A 20,624-nucleotide genomic window follows, 5' to 3' on the forward strand; every position below is an offset into this window, starting at 1 on the left:
GAGTGACTTTATAAGCTCCATTATCTTCCTCTGAATATGAACTTAGGTCTTCTCTGCTCCATAGTAGCTATTTATGGTGGGTTCTTTCTTCTTTGCTTACTCATTTTTATTTTGTCTTAACAGCTATTAGCATAAAGTTCTAGTCTTGTGGGTGCTTTAAGCGTCTGATCCTTCTCACTGTTCTTTCCGAGGTCTCTCCCAATTTTGGGCCCCCAGCCACACTGTCCCACAAATGATCTTGTTCCCTGTGGTCCTTCCATAAACTGTCCTCTGTGGCCTGAACCTGAAATGAGGGGCTCTGCCTTTCTGCAGGTGTCCAGAGCCAGATTAATTGCAGAGTTATTTGTGTAGATATCTTAGTGACTTTATTACACTGTAAGAATTTTGCTGTTAGTAATTATATACTCAGCTTTGTTTTTCTTTTAGTATCTGGTACTATGCCTAGTACACACTACATACACAAAAGATGGAAAAAACGCCAAATGTTTTTATAGGACTTTGAATAGACAGAGTCTGTGGTTACTTTTATCGCATCATTTTAAGGGTTTACTGAAAAACTCACTTCTTAAGTATCTCCTTATAGTCTACAATTCACTTGATGAGAGTCATTGGAGGGTTTTATTTCTTACAGTCTACATCACTTTGGAACTTCTCTGACCTTTCCCCCATACCATAGGAAACTTTTTTTTTTTTCCCTGAGGCTGGGGTTAAGTGACTTGCCCAGGGCCACACAGCTAGGAAGTGTCTGAGATCATATTTGAACTCTGGTCCTTCTGAATTCAAGGCTGGTGCTCTATCTACTGCGCCACCTAGCTGCCCCCCCCCCATAGGAAACTTAATGGGGAAAACTTTACTGCCCTGCAAGATCTCATCAGCCTTGATATAGCACCTTATCATTACCTGCTGTCCTAATGATTGGAGGGTTGAGTCAGACTCTGAAACCTCTACTTAATAAGGGAGTTGAGCTTAGGACATCCATTTTTCATCTGGATGAACTACTTTACAATTTCTCTGATTTTCCCACCCTGTCCTCTTAGTGTAGCTTCTCTGGCACCATGATCTTCCTACTTTTCAGCTTTCTTTTGTATATTGTCTTTCCTCCCATTTATTGTAAGCTACAACATCTAGTTACATCATGATTTGAATCTAGCTCTGTTATTTTTCTGTGACCTTGCTGAGTACCTTAATCTCGCTGTGCCTCAATTTCTCATCTATAAAATGGTGATGACACCATCATGATTTTCCTTATTAGTAGTTTGATATAGTGAATAGAGGCAGGACTTACTTACGAGTCTGGAAAACCTGTTTTCAAGTCCTGCTTCCTACATAATGTGTTTTAGTCCCCCAAACCTCTTAGTGCATGGGCATCTGCTTGAGGCTGCATTTGTAAAGATGCTGACTTATTGGTAGAACTCATGGGAGAGTTCTCCATACTAGTGAAATCATATGTCTAATTGCTACTCATATCCCTATGTCTTAGGATGTTGTGAGGAAGCACTTTGTAAAACCATGGAATTTTGCAAATATTCAATTGTTTATATACCTCAGGGTAAAAATGAGAGACCAAGGACTATTCCCCCTAAAAGCTGCTTTTTCACCAAAGTTGAGTATATGTTGTTGTATAGAATTTAGAACCAGGAAGGCCTATATTATAATCAAAAGTATTTGTTTCATTTCAAAGCAGAACCATGACTGTGTCATTAAAAGGACAATGTGGTGAAGTTCAGTTCAATTAACTTTTATTACTTTGGTTGACATGCACATGTAGTTAACCTTCTACCTTTCTAAAATATATTTATTAGGTAAATTCACTTATCTGAATCATAAATGAGAACCAGAATTATAAGCAGATAAAATTGAAATTGTATAGTTTGGGTTCTCACCTAAAATGGTTATAATTAAAAGAAAAATGTTCTGGTGCTTACATGAGGATAACCTTTCATTGATGTAAAAAATTTTGCTCCCTAGAATTACAACATCTCCCCCATAGCTTAATCTTAGAGAGTGGTATGAGGGAGAGGTTCAGAGATTTGTTTTGTGATTGCACAACTATTAATTTGTCAGAGGCAGAGCTTAAACCCAGGTTTTCCTGATTCTCCAAACCTGTTTCCCTGAAACTTGCTATCTCTCAGTGTAAAGTGAGGGTAGTAGAAAGAGAGATGATACATTCAGTAGCCTAAATTTAATTATTGGCTTTGATAGGACTTGTGCAAGTCACTTTAACTATGAATCTTGTTTTCTTATGGTGATCATAATGATCATCATACCAGTACTATCTCACAGATTTTTGTGGAAGAAAATCATTAATAAACCCTAAAGTGCTATATAAATATGAGTTATTTTAGCTTAAGTCTTAGCCTTATTAATTTCATTTTGTAGACAGATAGTTGCTTTCCTATATTCCATTAGTTTATAAATTGTGGGTTTCGGACAACTTTTTATAGTTGCTTAAGTAGAATTACTAGTGATGCTGAAGTCATGATGTGCTTAGAAACCAAACAAAATAATGTCCAGAGTATAAAAATTTTAAAATATGTACTTAGATTTTTGGATGGACATGTGATTTAATCAATATGTGTGTGTGTGTGTGTGTGTGTGTGTATTTTACATTGGATTTAAATTCAATTCAACAAATATTTATTAAACACCTATTAATAGTCAAAGACTGTGCTAAGTACTGGTAATACAGAGATGAAAACAGCAACCTTTCCCTTCATAGAGTTTGTAGTTTCAATTGGGCATTTGTAAATATACTATTTATACAAATATTATAAATATATATTATATTTATACTGGAATACTACTTATACAAATAAATTTGATGATATCAAGTAGAATGTGAAAAGGGAAAAGAAAAGGGTCCAAAGTATTTTAAATTTATGGAGTCTGAGATTAGCTTCATTAGTTACACAATAGGGAAGACTTTGTGGAGAAGATATTATACCCAGTTAGGTCTTAGAAAAAAGTAATGTATTTCACTAAGTGGTGATGGGGAGCTGCTGTGGTAGTGCAGACATGACAGACATAAATAGACAATAGGAGCAAAAGCACTGTGAAATTAGGGCAGTAGCTGATGTAATTTTTATTATAATATGTAATATGGATATTTATATAGATTATTTCTTATTGTGAATTTAAACTTTTAAACCACTATATTTTACAAAACTTTTATTTTTAAAGAAACTAACCATTAGAACGACAAATATTTTATTTTTACTATGGTGATGTGTTAGATGCTCATCTTATTAATGTCTGTATTTGATATTGTGGTGAAACTACTCATATCTCTAGGTAAAACCAGTTACATTTCATTTAATTCTTTTAAAAAGTTAACTATTTAGCGTGAATGATTCTTTTAAGAACTAAAAGTAGATTATTCCAGAGTCTATTCTATAAAACTGCTAGTATCTTGTAGAGATTAGCAAAGAAACCAATTAGAATAAAATTTTAAGTTCCCTTTTGGGAAAGGGGATTGAGTGATTTAGAAGCTTATTGTTAGGAGATAGTTCTCTTTCATAACTGGAAAAGGAAAAGTCAAGATTGAAATTATTTATGTTCATTCAGTGGTTTTTTTTTTTTTCCTTCTTCTGGTTTTGTATACATAAAGCCAATTTCTTATTCACACAAAGAGAGAGGAACCTGGATAATTACAGATTTTGGAATACTAAGATAGTACTGTATATATAGCCTTATCTACAATGAGATATCAGTAAGCAGTTAAAGGTTTTTCAAAAGTTGAAAGTGAACTTTTCGGTAAAGATTTTTGATGCAAAGCAACACAGAAGTATGAGAGCTAAGAGCCATGTATATCCCCAATGGGCTTTTGAGTAAGAAAAAAATCCAGAATGACATAAAGGTACTTTTACTTTGATAGGGATGGCAAATTTCCTTCTTTATACAGTAAGGATTGCTATTTATTAATTTTTCATATGTGTACTATCTCTGGGGTGATTGCCTGGGACAAATGCTGTTTCTGTCAATTAAACAATAACTATTTTAAAGTGAAAAATTAAATTTTAAATATGATAGATGATGTTAAAGATATTCAGAAATATATCAATTCTATATAGGCTGAATAGTTCTCAAATTACTAGTCTTGTCTTTTCAAGCCAAAGGTCTTGTGTTTGGTTCTCTAGGACCCTGCTGTTCCAGAGAATGATTTTTCCTATGCAAAGCTTATTTTTAAAAATCTGGCATATATGTTTTTCTACAAACTTCTTAATCCAGGTAAAAAAGTCATAGTTCTGCTTCCTTCATTCTTATCTCTGACTGCCAAGCTGAGTGAGAACTGCAAAGCTTTGGTATCGTCTACTACATGGGCTAGACTAAGGCTTGAACCTTCTAACCTTACTTTTACTTTTGTTACAATTAGGCAGGTTAACTACATGAGTCATCTTTAGTTCTCCATTGCTGGGCTTAGTGTGTCTGTCCCATGATGAAAGGTTGCCAGGGGCTGACTTCCAGCTATTCATTTTCATCCCCTGTAGCCAACCAAGTGGTCAGTTGTTTGCGGAAATAGGATCAGCATCTTTCACTTTTATCTATTCAACTACTTTTGTTGAGATTTTAAACCTCTCACATTAACTCTTACACTGGCCTCCTAATTGGTTTTCCCACTTCCAGTCTCTTCCTTCTCCATTATACCATTCATGTAACTGTGTCACAGTACTTATTCCTAAAGCAGATTTGATATCGCTTGCTCAAGAAGTTTCAGCTTTTCTTTCTTGCTCTTAGTACAAAATGCAGTCTTCTCTGATATTTAGAGTCTTTTACAATTTAATTTTGTATCTTTCCATGCTGATTACATACTACTCTCTCACTCTCTACAATACGGCCTACTTCCCATATAAGATATTCCATCTCCAGCCTCCATTTTGCACCAGCATAGTAATTATTTTTCAGATTTTACATCATACCTCCCTTATCCATGCCTTTTTATAAGCTGTCTCCTATGCCTCATTTCTATTTATCTCTTTTAATACTCAGTTCAGGTCCCATTCCCAGTATCATTGCTGATTACTTTGCTTTTCTACCCTAGTTTTTAGTGCTCTCTTTTTTCTCACATTATATTTGGAACTTAAATCCATGAATTTTAAATTGTAAAGGACCTCAGAGGTAAAATAGTATTATCCCTTTGTTTTATTTTTTAATTAAATTTTATTTTTACTTTCAAATTCTTTCTCTTGCCATTAAGGTAAGAAACATTTACAAATATGAACACATGAAAACAAATTTCTGCATTGACTATGTTTTGAAAAAGGAAAGAGAAAGAAAAAAAATGCTTTAGTTTGCACTCTGAATTTATCAGTTTTCTATATGGAGGCAGATAGTATTTTTTTTTTTTTTATGAGTTCTTGTGTTGACCAGTCTTTATAATATTGTTTTTACAGTAGTATTCTTACTGTGTACAGTGTTCTCCTGGTTCTGCTTACTTTGCTTTGCATCAGTTTATATTTCTTTCCAGGTTTTTCTGAAATCTTCCCTTTCATTATTTTTTACAGTATTCCTTCTCATTCATATGCTATAATATCTTCAGTCATTCCCCAGTTGGCCATCCCCTCAGTTTCAATTCTGCAACAAAAAGTGTTATTATAAGAATTGTACTTTGCTGGGTTGAAGGGTATGTGTAGTTTAATAGCTTTTTGGATCAATTTCCGAATGTTTTCCAGAGTGGTTAGACTAGGTCACAGCTCTGCCAACCAGGCATTAGGATGCCTATTTTCCAATGGAGCATTTGTCATTTCCCTTTTTTGTCATTTTACCTAACCTGATGGGTATGAAGTGGTACCTCAGAGTTATTTTACTTTTATTTCTCTGTTAATTATTGATTTAGGACATTTTTTATGGCTGTTGATAGTTTTTATTTCTTCTTCTGAAAACTACTGATTGATAAATTTGTCCAATTGGGAATTATCAATTGGGAAATGACTCTTATACATTTGGCTTAGTTCCTTATATAATTTAGAAATGAGGGCTTTATCTGAGAAATTTGCTGCAAAGATTTTTCTCCAGTTTCCTACTTTTCTTTTAATTTTTACTGCCTTGATTTTGTTAAACCTTTATTTTAAAGATGAGGATTCTAAGGTCCAGAGGCTAACTTGCTTAAGGTTATATTGATATTCAATAGCAGAATTGGGATTTTAATCTTATAACTTATCTTTGTAAAGTTATAATTCCCTTACAGGACTTACTTTAATAAAGGCTCCATTTATATTCTGGGCTCTGTTTCTTAGGCTTAGTAAAGTACTACAGAATATGTTTGTCTGTTTTTGTTACACACAAACATACATACACACACACAATAGAGACAGTCTGCCCTTTTCTCCTTAGTTTTTTGACTGAGCTGTGTTGCAGCACACTGCTGACCAAACCAGCACAAGTTTCTGCCTTTTAATTTTCCGAGGCATTGGGAGGAGGTAAAGGCAAAGTTGAGTTCTGTTATCAGTTCTTATATTGGATTGACTTGTTTGGTGGTTAAAGGAACTGGGTACCCAATGAGGGTGTTAAGGATTAGGGATTCACTTTTTCTGTTTTTAGTTCATAAGGTTTTTACCTTATTTAGTTTCTTGGTGTCCTAGAATGTAGAAACAACTGGAATTGCTTTATTTTTTATGCATAATTCCTACTTTAGAGAGGTATGAGAGGTCATGAGGATAAATAAAACTCCTATCCTATCCTATTTGTTGGTTATTTAACCTGGAAACTGTAACACATTTCTGAAATGTTTACTATACTCCAGAGACTATGCTAAGTTCTAGAGAGATAGGATCTTGGAGAATGACAGCTTTTGCAAGACTACAGAAGTAGAAATAGCTTTTTTTTTTTTTTTTTTTTTTTTTTTTTTTAAGTAAAGAAGGTAAATGAACTCTGCCAACTCAACTTATTTTCATGGCATTCTAGTATATATTATTGAGGCGATGGTTGGGTAAACACTTAGAAAGGAAGCAGTGATAACTAAATTTCACCAGATGTAGTACTTTCACCTGGCATTTTAACAATGTTTGTTAAATTAAAATTGAATGACTTTATTAAGCATGCCTAATCAGGAGCCTTTTTGTTGTTGTTCTTGACAGAATAAACTTGAAGATCTAGGAAATGAAATGCTGTTGATAAAGCTTCTCAGGTTGTGCTTATGGATTAGCTGGAGAAATGGGCCAGATGTTATTACAGTTAGATGGATTTGGAATTGGTTAAAAAATGACATGAAAAGATGGGTTATTGTCAGCTTAGAGGGACATCTCTAGTTAAGTGCTTAATAGATATAAAGCTTTCACCTTTTGTTGCTCAGAATTTTTCATCAGTGACTTGATTGAAGGCAGAGATGACTTACCTTTCAAATTTGTGGTGAGAAATACCTAAGTTATTGGATGTTAGAGTCATCTTCTTGTGTCACGTATTTACCTATTCTATTTAGTGACTAATTCTGAGTAAGGCATTGATTAAAGTGTTGATGCAAAGACAGGTGTAAAACAGTCCTTTTTCTCAAGGAGATTCCATTTTATTTGGAGTGTTGAGTAGGAATATAATCACAAATAAGTAAATATAAGATAATTTGAGGAAAAGTAAAAACTGGGAGAATGAGCTGAAGATTTTTTGTAACGAGTTGCATATCCAAACTTTAGCCTTTAGGAAGCCAAGGTTTCTGATATTTGGAGTTGAAAAAGGGCTGCCTTTCTTGGCATGAAGGTGTAGGGGGACAGTCAGCCTATCTATAGGCATATATACAACTGAAGGAATGTCAAATTTGGGAGACATTTTTCTTGTTGAGAAGATAGAAAGAATTGGACTAGATGACAGTACAGTCAATTGGATCCAGAACTGGATGGACTCAGAGTTGTACTTATTAGTTCAATGACAATGTTACAAGAGATTTTTAGACAGGTACTTCAGAGACCTGAGGTTGGTCCTGTGTTTAACATTTTTGTCAGTGACTTGGATAAAGGCGGAGATGACAAGTTCAATAGATTTGCAATTGCTACAAAACTAGGAAGGCATAATTATCACACTGAATAATAGAATAGTATTAGAAGGTCTTAATTTGAATTTTGCCTCTGGCACTTTCTATCAATGTGACACCAGGTAAACAATGATGATAATCATTTATTGTAATATTCTCTCTAAAATGTAATGTTTGTTCTCTGTTGAGGTTTTCTTGGGGTCTCTGGAGGCAGCCTTCTTTTCAGTTCAGTAATCATCACACGAGTAGCCAGAGGTTAAAGTCCAAATCCTTTATTGTCTCTTTCAAAGTCCTGTCTCCTTCACTTGGAGCTATGGCTAGTTTTCTGGAGGCCTTCTTCTTTCCTTGGTTCCATGAGCTTGAGCTCCTGCCTCCTTCTCTGCCCTCTGAATGTCTCTGAATCCAAAGGTTTGTGCTTTATTCTGCAGCCACCACAAATGTGGATGATGGAATAAATCTGTCTTGGCCTCCGAGACCTTCTAATGCTGCACTTGTCCTTTCTGGCCCTGAGAGCTTCTTGCTTATATGCCGCACACTAAGTACAAACCAATCATTATATCACTAGGAAACCATTATTTGTTGTAGGATTAAATCAATGCTAAACTAGATTTAACCAGTCTCCTCAATTCCACTCAGTACCTTGTTTCAAGTTCTGGCCCATAACATCTCCATGTAGGATTAAATCTATCATACTGAACCATGCTAAATTAGATAACTATTGTCTCTATCAATTCCATTGACTTAGTTCCTTGTTTCAAGTTCAGAGTTCTGGCCCATAACAATTTATATAGCCTGTGTACTAGCCAGTATTCTAAGTGCTGTTCAAATATTATCTCTTTTGAGGCTCATAACAATTCTGAAAAGTAGGTGCTGTTATAATCCCTTTCTATATATATAACCAGAGGTTAAGTTGTAAAGTCCTGTGGTCTCTCAGTTGTAATCCTTCTCTGGGAGGAGGTTTCTTTTCTCTGTGAATCTTTTTCTCTGTCCTCTTCCCCTCCAAAAGTATGGGATTGCTGGACTTGTAAATCCACAGGACGTCTTCTCCTTGACCCAATCCAGAACTCCTCCTCCAGGCTGCTGTTCCAACTCTGGCCCAGAATAGACTCTCCCAACTCTGGCCCAGACTCGAGTCTCTCCTTTCTCAATGTTGTCTTCCTTTATCCTCCCAGAGAATGGGCGTGTGAGAACTCAAGGGCTTGTGGAAAATTACTTCAACCAATGAACTTGCTCCTTTTAAAGGTTGTGTAAACTCCTTTTCATATATAAACTCCTCCTCTGAAGTTCAAAGGGGTAAACTCCCCTTAAAGGCCTGAACCAAAAGGTGTGAACTAGAGAATTGTTAAATACCGACTTAGCACTTAGTAAGAACCTAACATCTCATTATCTCATTTGCACTTAGTAAGAACCTAACATTAAGTGACTTGTTCAGAGTCACTTAACTAGTACACTTTTGAACACAGGTTTTCTAATACCCAGTACTCTATCCATTGTAAGTGTAGTCTTTCTGACTTCTTGCTTAGTACTCTATCCACTGCATCACTTACCCTTATCTGATATGACTTTATCAATGAAAGTAGCATGAAAGAAGCAGTGTTAAGGTCCATGAGATCATTGCATCTGACCTGTAGCTGAAACCATCTATATTTGTTATCTCCCCCATCAGAATCAATCACTTAGTCACTAAGCTCTTATTAACCATTTACTATGTGCCAGGTATTTGTGCTAAGGAATGGAGGTATAAGTATTTAGACAGTTCTGGCTTTCAAGGATCTTATAATTAAATAGGGGAGACAACAAGCAAACAAATAAATACAAACAAGCTATGTATAGGACAAAAAGGAAATTATTATCAGAGGGGAAGCACTAGAATTAAGAAGATTTGGGAAAGATTTCCTCTAGAAGCTAGGGTTTTAGTTGGGATGTAAAAGAAGCCAGGAAGCCAGGAGGTAGAGATAGAGAGAACATTCTAGGCCTGGGAGATAGCTGGAAAAAATGTTAAGAGCCAAGAAATTGAACAGCAAGGATGCCAGTCACTGGATTGGAGAACATGTAGGGAGTAAAGGATAAAAAGACTGGAAAGTTAAGAATGGGAAAGATTATGAGGGCTTTTTAACCCCAAAGTGGATTTTGTAATTGATGTTAGAGACAATAACCATTAGAGTTTATTGAATGGGAGGGTGGACAAAGTAGAATTGAAGTAGCACAAAAGAAATGTGAGATGCACAAATTTAGAGATATCTCCATTTATGCTCTACCTGTGGCAGAGTCTTCTGAACTCATATTGTTCTAAGACATAGTATACCTTGAGCCCCATATAGTAATGTTATTTTGGTACTCTTCAACAAACATGAAGGACAACCACCAAATCTTTGGAAGTCCATAAGATTTGCTAAGTGAAACAAGTAAAAGTGGGAAAAGATAAGAGAGTGGTAGATAGCCCTGTGGGATAACTATGGTTAGTAGATGTGACCTGGAGGAGTCTCCAGCCAAGGACACTGAGAATGAGATGTGTCTCATGTAGAAGAGAGTAATATTCCTAATACCTGGAGAAAAGAATGTATTAAGGAAAGGATGATGAATAGAGCCAAAAGCTGTAGAGAGATCAAGAAAAATGAGGATTGAGAAAAAATCATTGGATTTCGCAATTAGGAAATCATTTGTGATTTTACATAGAGAAGTTTTGGTGGAATGATGAGATTGGAAGCCATATTGTAAGGGTTAAAAGAAAGTGAGAGGGGAGGCTTTAAAAACTGGAATAAGATGGTTTGTTCAAGTTAAAGGTGTTTGCCTTGATAAGGAATAGAGCTGCCTCTTCACCTAAGATAGGTATGAAGAAGTATAGAGTAGCAGAAGGAACCTGGCTGATATGAAAGGAGGATGAGAGAAGAAGAAACTTCTGGTGAATGTCCTCAAAGTTTTCTGTAACATTTGAGGGAAAGTTCTCAGCAGAGGAGATAGGGAGAGAGGGAGCCATGGAAAATTTGTTGTTCGGTTGTTTTAGTTGTGTCCAACTCTTCATGATACTGCTTGGAGTTTTCTTGGTAAAGATTCTAGAGTAATTTGCCATTTCTTTATAGATGAAGAAATTGAAGCAAACTGGGTTAAGTAACTTGTCCAGTCTCACATAGTCAATAAGTATCTGAGGTCACATTTCAGTTCAGGTTTTGACCCCAGGCCTGGCCTTCTCCCATTGTGCCACCTAGTTGCTGGCTGCATGAGAGGTTTGAGGAAGAATTAAGAGGTTTGAAAGAGCCATTGTGGAGAGTGAATTGATATGGGAGGTGTAGCATTGCCTAGGAGAGTAAGGGCATATTTGAAATTGTGTAACATACATTTTTAGTAACCTAGTCAGAACAGTTAAACGATTTTCTCCACCTTTGTTCATCAGTACACATTTAGGAGTGATGAAGCTGGCATCTAATAGGATTGATACAAGCCTGAAACTTGCCTGGCTTGGTGATATGAGAAAGGGACTGTGGATTCAAGAGATATTGACAGTATAAAATTGAATTGGTTCTCCAAGGGATCAAAGTGAAGAAAAGAAGAAAAAGTGGTTAGTACCGAAGTGATAGCTTGGGACAGAATTGAAGAATTGATGGTTTGGAGGTCATCATGAATGTGAAGAGTAGGATTTAGTAAGGTAAGACAGAAAGAGAAAAGGAAAGCTAGTAGATTAGAGTTAGCTAAGGGAATTTCAGAATTCTTGAACATAGAATTGATGAATTGGGGGGGGTGATGGCAAGATCAAAGGTATTTTGTGTGTGTGTGTGTGTGTGTGTGTGTGTGTGTGTGTGTGTGTGTGTGTGTGTGTGTGAGAGAGAGAGAGAGAGAGAGAGAGAGAGAGAGAGAGAGAGAGAGAGAGAGAGAGAGGTAAAGTAGAAGATAAGCTGTGGGAAATGACTAGGTTAAAGAACTGAATAGTTGAGATAGTCGAGGGAAAGGTAGTATGTTAATTGAATCCTGTAGTATGAGTGCAGGAATTGGGAAGGATTGTGAGCAAGGCACTAAGCTCTCTGAAGAAGAAAAAGGTGTGTCTTGGGAGATCTGCTGACTGTAGATACTAGGGTTTTATTGAGTAGAAGAGGTAAAAACCTCAGAGGAAGAGATTAATGTAGCTAGAACTTGGAGAACTTAGAAGTGACAGGCGGGAGCAAGGAATATTCCTCCACCTCCACCTTGACCAGTGAACCAACAGTATTGAGTGAAATAACAGCCAGTACTGGAAAGGGTGACAAAGGTCATCTGGGGAGAACTAGGTCTTGGTGATTGCTAGAAGATAGAATAAAGGGGAGGAAAAGATTAGGATGAAGATTAATTGTTGCAATGGAATAGGTTATTTTAGAAGGTATAATGAAAGGGGTGGGTTACATTTGGTTGGGACTTTTTGTGAGGAAGGGTTGAGGGAGATGGGAATATGGTATCAAGTTGGGAGGTAATGGAGAAAATGGGGTTTGAATGATGGACCTACAGGGATTGAGTCAGGGGATTTTGTAGGTTTTGACTGATATTATGTTTATCATTTGAGTTAAAGGTGTACTTCTCTTCCTGGAGGAATCGGGATCAGACAGTAGACATGAGATAAACATAAGATAGGTGGCACAATGGAATGCCCAGTTTCTTACATTCTGATTATTCTAAAGGCAGGATATTGAAGTCGAACCTGTTCTGGGAGTAGTTGGAAATCCTACTCCCCACCAATTTTCCTTTTCCTCAAGGGATAGGTGGGACTGGAGAGGCAGGTCATCTGTTAGAAGTAATGTCACTCCTCTTAGAATCATTATGCAATGGGGAGAAAAGTCTCCCCATTGCAGGAGGCAGATTATCAAACTAGATATAATTAGAGGTCAGGGGTTGTGGTCAGATGGAAAGTTGCTTCTTTTTTTTCAACTAAGGCTGGAGACAGCGGGAGCTGGAAGTCACACAATCAGGAGAAGATGCATTGCCTCAGATAGAAGTTAATGCCTGTCTCATAATTATATGGTCAAATGGAAGTCATTCCTCTTCCCAAATGTGAGCTCCTTCACAACAAGTTCTGTCTTTCTTTTTCATTTATATCCCCAGAATTTAGAACAACACTTTGTACATAGTAAGCATTTAATATTTTTTTCATTCATTCACATGGATATATAATGGTAAATAGGAATTAATATTATAGAACTAGAGTTCAGAAGAGACTGAAAATCATTTAGTTTTAGGAATCATAGAATTATAGATTTAGAGCTGATTATAAACGAGCTCTTGGGAACTGATGAAATCATCATTGAGATAGCTTAGAGAGGGAAGAAACTTCAGGGTAGTCTTCTGAGTCACTGATGGTTAAGGGATGATAGCTGGGTAATAATTGAAGAAAGGAGATTAAGAAATTCATACAGGTAAGATGAGGACCAAGAGAGAACATTGTCACAGAAGAACCTTGGAAAGAAGTGAGGACGTTCATAATGTCAAAAACTGTGCAGAAGTCATTTAAGAAGACTTCAAAAACTATCTGATTTATCAATTACAATAATTACTGGTAACCTTAAGGAGAATAATTTCAATTTTGTGATAGATTCTGAAGCCAGTCTGTAAGTGGTTCAAAATGGATGAGATGTTATTAAAAAAAGAGGGCAAGGCATGATCACAACCTTTTTTTAGGGTTTTTGTTTAAGAAGGAGAAGAAACAGAAGAAGAGAGCATGAAAAGTTGGAAGGATCAAAAACAAAGTATTTTTTGGATGAAGGAGATTTGGGCATGTTGTTAGATGACAGGGAAAGAGCAGATGAGAAAGAAAGATACAGTAATTAATAGAGAAGATTCCTGAAGGAAAAAATACAAAATATCAAGAATACAACTTGAGTAGCAAGAAAAAATTACTCTTATAGACAGCAATAAAAGGAAAGAGAGAATGGGAGATAGTGTAGGGATGTGCTGAGGTGTAAAGTAGAGGAAACAGAGTCTGCAATAGATGAACTTATGACTTTTTCAAAATACTTTGTACCAAGCACTGTGCTAAGTCTTAGGGATGTAAATAGAAAAAGCTATATACTCCCTTCTAGATTATCTCTAGGATGCTTTTACTCTAATTGGTGTAGATAACATATGAAAGAAAATTCACCCCTAGGACTGAAGAATAATTCTGAAGGTCTTAAGGGTATAGCAGAAGGTGCTGTGGAAGTCTTCAGATTTAGAGGGAGGACAGCTAGAAAGGCTTGGATAACTTTAGTAAAGTAGATGATAAAATCTGGTGTCATCCTTTTTACCAGAAAGAATAAAATTGGTGATTTTGTGTGCAAACCACCTGATTAGGAAAAGAGTCTAAAGCTTAGATTGTTCTCTGCTTCTCCCTTGAAAGGCTAAAGGCATGGGGTCTTTCAATTCTTGGAATGGTTTCTGTATAGCCTGAGGCTCACTCAGGTAGGAAGAATGAAGAAAAGGGTACTTTGTATGGTTGCCTCTATTTTCTTAGTGAAAGAGTAGTCTAAGTCCTCTATTGAGAAGGAAGAGAATTAAGGAAGGTCTGAGGTTAAGAGAATTAAGGGAGTTATGAGGTTTGAGGAAAAAAAGGACAAGTTTGGAAAATGCAGTAGAGAGTTAATTAGGAAAGATTAAAAAGATTGTGTAGCAGTGAAGATCACTTTGAGATTAATTAGGTAATTTATTCTTTTTTCCTCCTCAATATTATTTTATTTTTTCCAATTATGTGTTTAAAATAGTTTCCAACATTTATTTTTGTAAGATTTTGAGTTCCAAAATTTTTCTCACTTTCCCCACACCTTACTTCTCTCCTTCCCAAGAGAGCAAGCAATATGATATAGTTTATATATATATATATACTATAATTTTTAAAAACATATTTCCATATTAATTATGTTATAATAGAAAAATCAGAACAAAAAGAAAAAGCAAACAAAAAAAAGTGAAAAAAGTATGCTTCAATTTGAATTCAATCTTTTTCGTTCTCTTTCTGGGTGCAGATGGCATTTTCCATCCTAAACCTATTGGAATTGTCTTGGATCTAATTGGAATTATCTGAGAAGAGCTAAGTCTTGTTATAGTTGATCATCACATAATCTTGCTGTTAACTATGTACAACCCTGGTTCTGCTCACTTCACTTAGCATCAGTTTTATAAGTCTTTATAGGCTTTTCTGAAATCAGCTTGTTCCTCATTTTTTATAGGACAATAATATTCTATTACTTTCATATACCATAACTTATTCAGCCATTTCCCAGTTGATGGGCATCGATTCATTTTGTAATTTTTTGCTGTCATAAAAAGAGTTGTTATATAAATATTTTTATACATGTGTGTCCTTTTTCCTCCTTTATGATTTCTTTGGGATACAGATACAGGAGTGAGACAGTTGGATCAAAAGGTATGCAGTTTTGTAGTATTTGTCCCAAATTGCTCTCTGGAGCCAGTTGGGCCAGTTTACAACTCCACCAATAATGCATTATTGCCCCAGTTTTTTCCCATCTCCTCTAACATTTATCATCCTTTTCTGTCATTTTAGCCAATCTGATACCAGAGAGATGATACCTCAGAGTTGTTTTAGTTGCATTTCTTTAATCAAAAGTGATTTAGAAGGGGCAGCTAGGTGGTGCAGTGCATAGAGCAGCAGCCCTGAAGTCAGAAGGACCTGAGTTCAAATTTGGCCTCAATCACTTAACATGTCCTAGCTGTGTGACCCTGGGCAAGTCACTTAACTCCAGTTGCCTGGGAGGGAAAGAGGAGGAAGTCATTTAGAGCATTTTTTTCATGTGCTTATAGATGGTTTAATTTCTTCATCTGAAAAGTATCTGTTCTTATTCTTTGAATATAATATTGTTATTTCTAACAAAAGTCATGGCAAAAAACCAAACCAAAACAATAACAAAAAACAAAAGGGAAAAACTTCATCAGAAAATAAAACGACCCTCCCCAAAACAGATCAAATCTTGTTATTTTTTGTAGTACTAGTAAAAAGTTTATTTTTTTTTTTACCATCCCTTTATTCCCTTACTTGATGTGATCAAGAGAGAGATAAGTATAATTCATATTTGAATCCTTAGAAACAAACACCACATTTCCACATTAATTTCTTCACCTTATAACAAATGTGCCACTGTCATTTCTTTTAACTCAATACACATTCCTAGGCAAAGTGATATTGAAATTAAAGAACCTCTGAGAAGTATACAGAGCTAACATCATTAAAATGGACAGCCTATATTTTTAAGGAAAAAATATCAACATAAAAAGTCCTGCAATGATTGTCAATATTTTCCTCTCAATATCCAGCATGTGTCAGGTAAGCCCAAACCCTGACGCTAATCACTTTCTTCTGAAACTATTATGGAGACAATCCAAAATCAGAGCCTTGGAAATAGAAGTAAATACCTAACCACAAAATCTGCTTTTAGCCCAGCCCTTGAAGTCACTAACTGAGGACAAAAATAATTGTGAGAAAGGGCTCACCTTCCTTATCTCCCCCACCCCAATAATTTTTGACCAGCTGCTGCTAACCAGCTGCAAATAAACACAAGAGCCCTGGGAGTAACAGATTTCTAGACTATGGGTCCTTGAGTCCAACACAGAAACTCCAATTATTATTGATAGAGATAGACCTGGAGGAAAGGTGACATCTATTTCCACTAGTGCCATCCAGATGTCACCATAAGAGCAATCAAACCAGTCTTATTTGAAGCAGCAGGGAACCCTGAGGAAGAGAGAGAGGAGGCAGCATGATCCAGGGTATTGAAACCACAGGCAGTACTTTAACCTATTCCAGCCTCTGTCTTGAGACTGATGGAGACATCAGAACCCTGAATCTAATAGCAATGTTTCCAGCATACTATTCCCTGCTGTCGTCCCAAGAAGCAATTTCTGAATCACTGATCGATAAAACAACGTTGTTACAAAAATCTTTGGCACTGTCTAATGGCATGACACCAGAAACTGAAAATGATTTTATTAGTGAAAATGACATTAAAGAAGAAGAATTGCACCTGCTTAACCACTGCACTCCAATTACAACCCAACCATGGGATCCTCCCAAAGATCTTGTAGCTGAAATCTTTCAATTGAATGTTCTCGTTAGAATGTGAATTTTTTGGTTGTAGAGATTGACTTCATCTACTTCAGAGTTGGAGTAGGCCTGAAGGTCCTTGAGCATTGACTCAAGGGCACACCTAAGTCCCCTTCCTGCTATCCTCCTATGACATCATTTTCACCTTACTTCAATCAGATATGGGCACTTAATGTACTTATTGGCCAAATTCAATTTCCTGGGTAGTTCCCTCCTTTAGAATGTAAGACCCTCAGCCAAAGAGGATGATGGTCAGTGGTGGGAGGGTTGTTTACATTAGGAATTATTTAAAGTGTAAAACCTGTCCCAAAAGGTGTCTTCTTCCTTAGATTGCCTGCTCTATGGTTGGGACTGATTCTCTCCAGAACATAACAATAAACTCTTGCTTTGCTCCTAGAGCTCTCTCCAGCTTTTTATTAAATGGTGACTCCTCACCATTTCTGAGCCACACAGTAGTACTCAGCACAGTGCTTTGCACTTAGTGCTTACTTTATTGATTCTTGATTTATTGCCTTTCTTTTATCTCCTGTATTTAGCACTAAGCTTAATGAACTTTATTTATTTATTTGAAACCATGCCTTCCTACTCCACCCTAGCCATGCCCATTTTACAGTGAGAAACCTGAGGCTCAGAATGTTTAAGAATTTGTCTAAAGTTACACAGATAATGAGGAATTACTGTGATTTGAACATATATAGTGGTGATTTCGTATATAATGCTATTTTTGTGAATCCAAAGATTTATTGATAAATGAATATGTTATATATCTAGAGGAATAATCCTGCCTTTTAACCTTAGTAAAATTTGGAGTTACATTAGTTTACATATGATAGACCTAATGAAATAATGATATTAATAGCACATATTTGCATAGTGCTCAGTGTACTTTCACTTTACACAATCTCATTCAATCATACCACTTTATTAATTAGATAAAATAGATAATGTCATATATCTTGATAGTTCAGGAAGTTGTGAATTAGTGAGATTGTAAGTTAACAGGGAACATAGTTATAATTTGAAATCAATTCTAATACTCTTCCCATTGTGCTGTTGATGCTTGTTTAAAAGTTAAAAAAAAAAAAGTTTTTTTGTCTTCTTTATTCCACAGAAATTAACAGTACTTTGTGACTTTTTATACACATTTTATAAAAAAGCTTATGATTTCTCATAATGGCCTAAGCATGTGATTATAAATGAAAATATTTTTCCTTTTTTTTTTTTTTTTTTTTTTTTAGATATTGTAGATACGAGTGAACTGAAATTTTTTTTGAGACCAACTATTCTCAAATATATTTCATCTTCTATGAAAATTTCCATAACACTGGAAAATAATTTAAAATTAAAAGGTAAGCTTTTTTTCCCCTTCAAATTATGTTGTATTAAAATGTACTGACATGTATGTATTTTTTCTCAGATGTTAAATGGCAACAGTTAAAAAGTCCTTTTTTTAAATTGTGTTTTAGTCTTATGCCTTCCTACACATTTTTTGGATTGAAAAATAGAAATACAGCTGTGATATTTATGTTCTCTCTTCTTTTTATTTCATATTAGAAGGTAAATGCTAATGAATAGCGAAACAACTAAAAGGTAGCTAGCAAGAGAAAATAAATCATTGGTCATGCATATCAATTCTTTGTGACCCTATTTGGAGTTTTCTTGAGAGGGATACTAGAGTGGTTTGCCATTGTTTTGTCCAGACTATTTTCCAAATGAGAACAATCAGGGTTAAGTAACTTGTTCAGGATCATATAGCTAGTAACTGATAGATTTGAACTCAAGAAGTGTAGTCTTCATGACTTCAGCCTGTCACTCAATGCCTGGCACCATGTAGCTGCTTCAATGTATATGAAATCATTGTTCCTAAATAGACCTGAAAAGGATCTTTCTGATCATTGTAATTTAACATTTTAAGGATAGGGAAAGTGAAGTCTTCCGAAATTAAATGTAAGACATATTCTCCTAAGGTATATGGTGATAAGACTGTTATACAGGGTCTTGCTCCTACTCTAGTATTTAGTCTTAAGATGAATGGGTTATGTACGAGTATAGTTATTCAACAAAGAATGAATGTGTTCCATCCTTTCATTTATAGATGACTTTGTTGTTACTTCCACTGAATTCTTATTTTCAAATTCTGTTTTTAGGTGAAAGTAATTCTGGGTTCTGAAGAACCCAGGCTTTGCCATTGGAATGCTTAATAGTATGGTCATGCTAATCTTGAATGGCTTTAAGCACAGAGCCATTGATAGGCTTTTATGTCTGTCATTTTTTTTTTGCTCAATTTAAAGAGTTGTCTGTTAGGTGATGAATTTTTATTTTTGCTCAAATCAGTGAATGAAAACCCTATACTATTTTGTAGAAGGAGATTGTGATTCTCATTAGTATGGTATGTAAGTTCACGAAGAAAAACTTGGAACATTGAATTAAGTAGCACAATAAATTCTATGTGGCCCATTCCATATATATTTTATTATCATAAAAGCATACTTTGATTCCTGGTAACTTCCAGAGGTATCTCACTGTGATTTCTGTCTTTAATTTCTGTCAGGTATCTGATTTGTATTTATCTGGTTTACAATTGTTACAAATGGGCTATACTGTTTTGGAATTTTTTTATGACGTGAGATTTCTTGGTTATAACATATTCTGAGCTATGCACTAATCATTTTTTTTCTAGTTAGCATATAGAGATATATGCTAAACATGTACAATTCTTCTAAACATATTTCCATATTTATCATGCTGAACAAGAAAAATCAGGTCAAAAAGGAAAAAAAATGAGAAAGAAAACCAAAAAAAGGTGAAAATGCCATGTTGTGATTCACATTCAGTCCCCACAGTCTTTTTTTTTGGATGCAAATGGCTCTCTCCATCACAAGTTTATTGGAATTGACCTGAATCACCTCAGTGTTTAAAAATCCAAATCCGTCAGAGTTGTAGAGGAGAGGTTCTTAACTTGTTTCCTTTTTGCAGTTAGATGGCACAGTGGATGGACTTTTGGACTTGGAGTCAGGAAGATTCATCTTCTAAGTTCAAATTCCTCCTCAGATACTTAGTAGCTATGTAATTCTGAGCAAATCATTTAACCCTGTTTGCCTCAGTGTCCTCATCTGTAAAATGAGCTAGCACAGGAAATGGCAAACCATGCCATTATGAAAAGTTATGAAGTTATGAAGAGTTATGAAAAGTCAGACATAACCAAAATGAAAGAACAATAAAAATTCATTTGTCATTTTGGGGAGAATTTCCAGATAACTTCCCAAAATAATGTTTTTAAATTCATAAAATAAAATACATAGAATTACAAAAGAAACTACAGTGAACTATAGTTATCAAAATATATATTTTTAAAAAACCAGTTCTCAGACCTCATGTTAAGAACTTTTCCTCTTGATATATGGAACCTGTTCTTAAAAAGGGGACTGTTTTTTTCTTTATAAACATATAGTTACTCAGGAGTCAGGATATGGAGGACTAATAAAACCACTTAATAATTTATAATTTTTTTATTTTAGTCAAATCAGTGTTGGAACAAGAAAAACAAAAAATAATCATGTTTCACTTTTGGGGGAGGGAACATTTCTCATACTTTAAAAATCAATACAATTAACTGAA

At 35.3% G+C, this 20,624-nt stretch overlaps 1 protein-coding gene across 1 annotated transcript in view; it reads left to right on the forward strand.

Moving 5' to 3' along the window:
- Positions 1–20,624, forward strand: part of RALGAPA2 (Ral GTPase activating protein catalytic subunit alpha 2) — a 387,908-nt gene that overhangs the window by 14,217 nt on the left and 353,067 nt on the right. The window contains 3 exon segments of the mRNA XM_074287744.1: positions 18,245–18,268; positions 18,271–18,323; positions 18,325–18,355. Of these exon segments, the coding sequence (XP_074143845.1) occupies positions 18,245–18,268; positions 18,271–18,323; positions 18,325–18,355 (108 nt within the window).

This window comes from Sminthopsis crassicaudata, chromosome 2, assembly GCF_048593235.1.
Source record: "Sminthopsis crassicaudata isolate SCR6 chromosome 2, ASM4859323v1, whole genome shotgun sequence".
Taxonomy (NCBI): domain Eukaryota; kingdom Metazoa; phylum Chordata; class Mammalia; order Dasyuromorphia; family Dasyuridae; genus Sminthopsis; species Sminthopsis crassicaudata.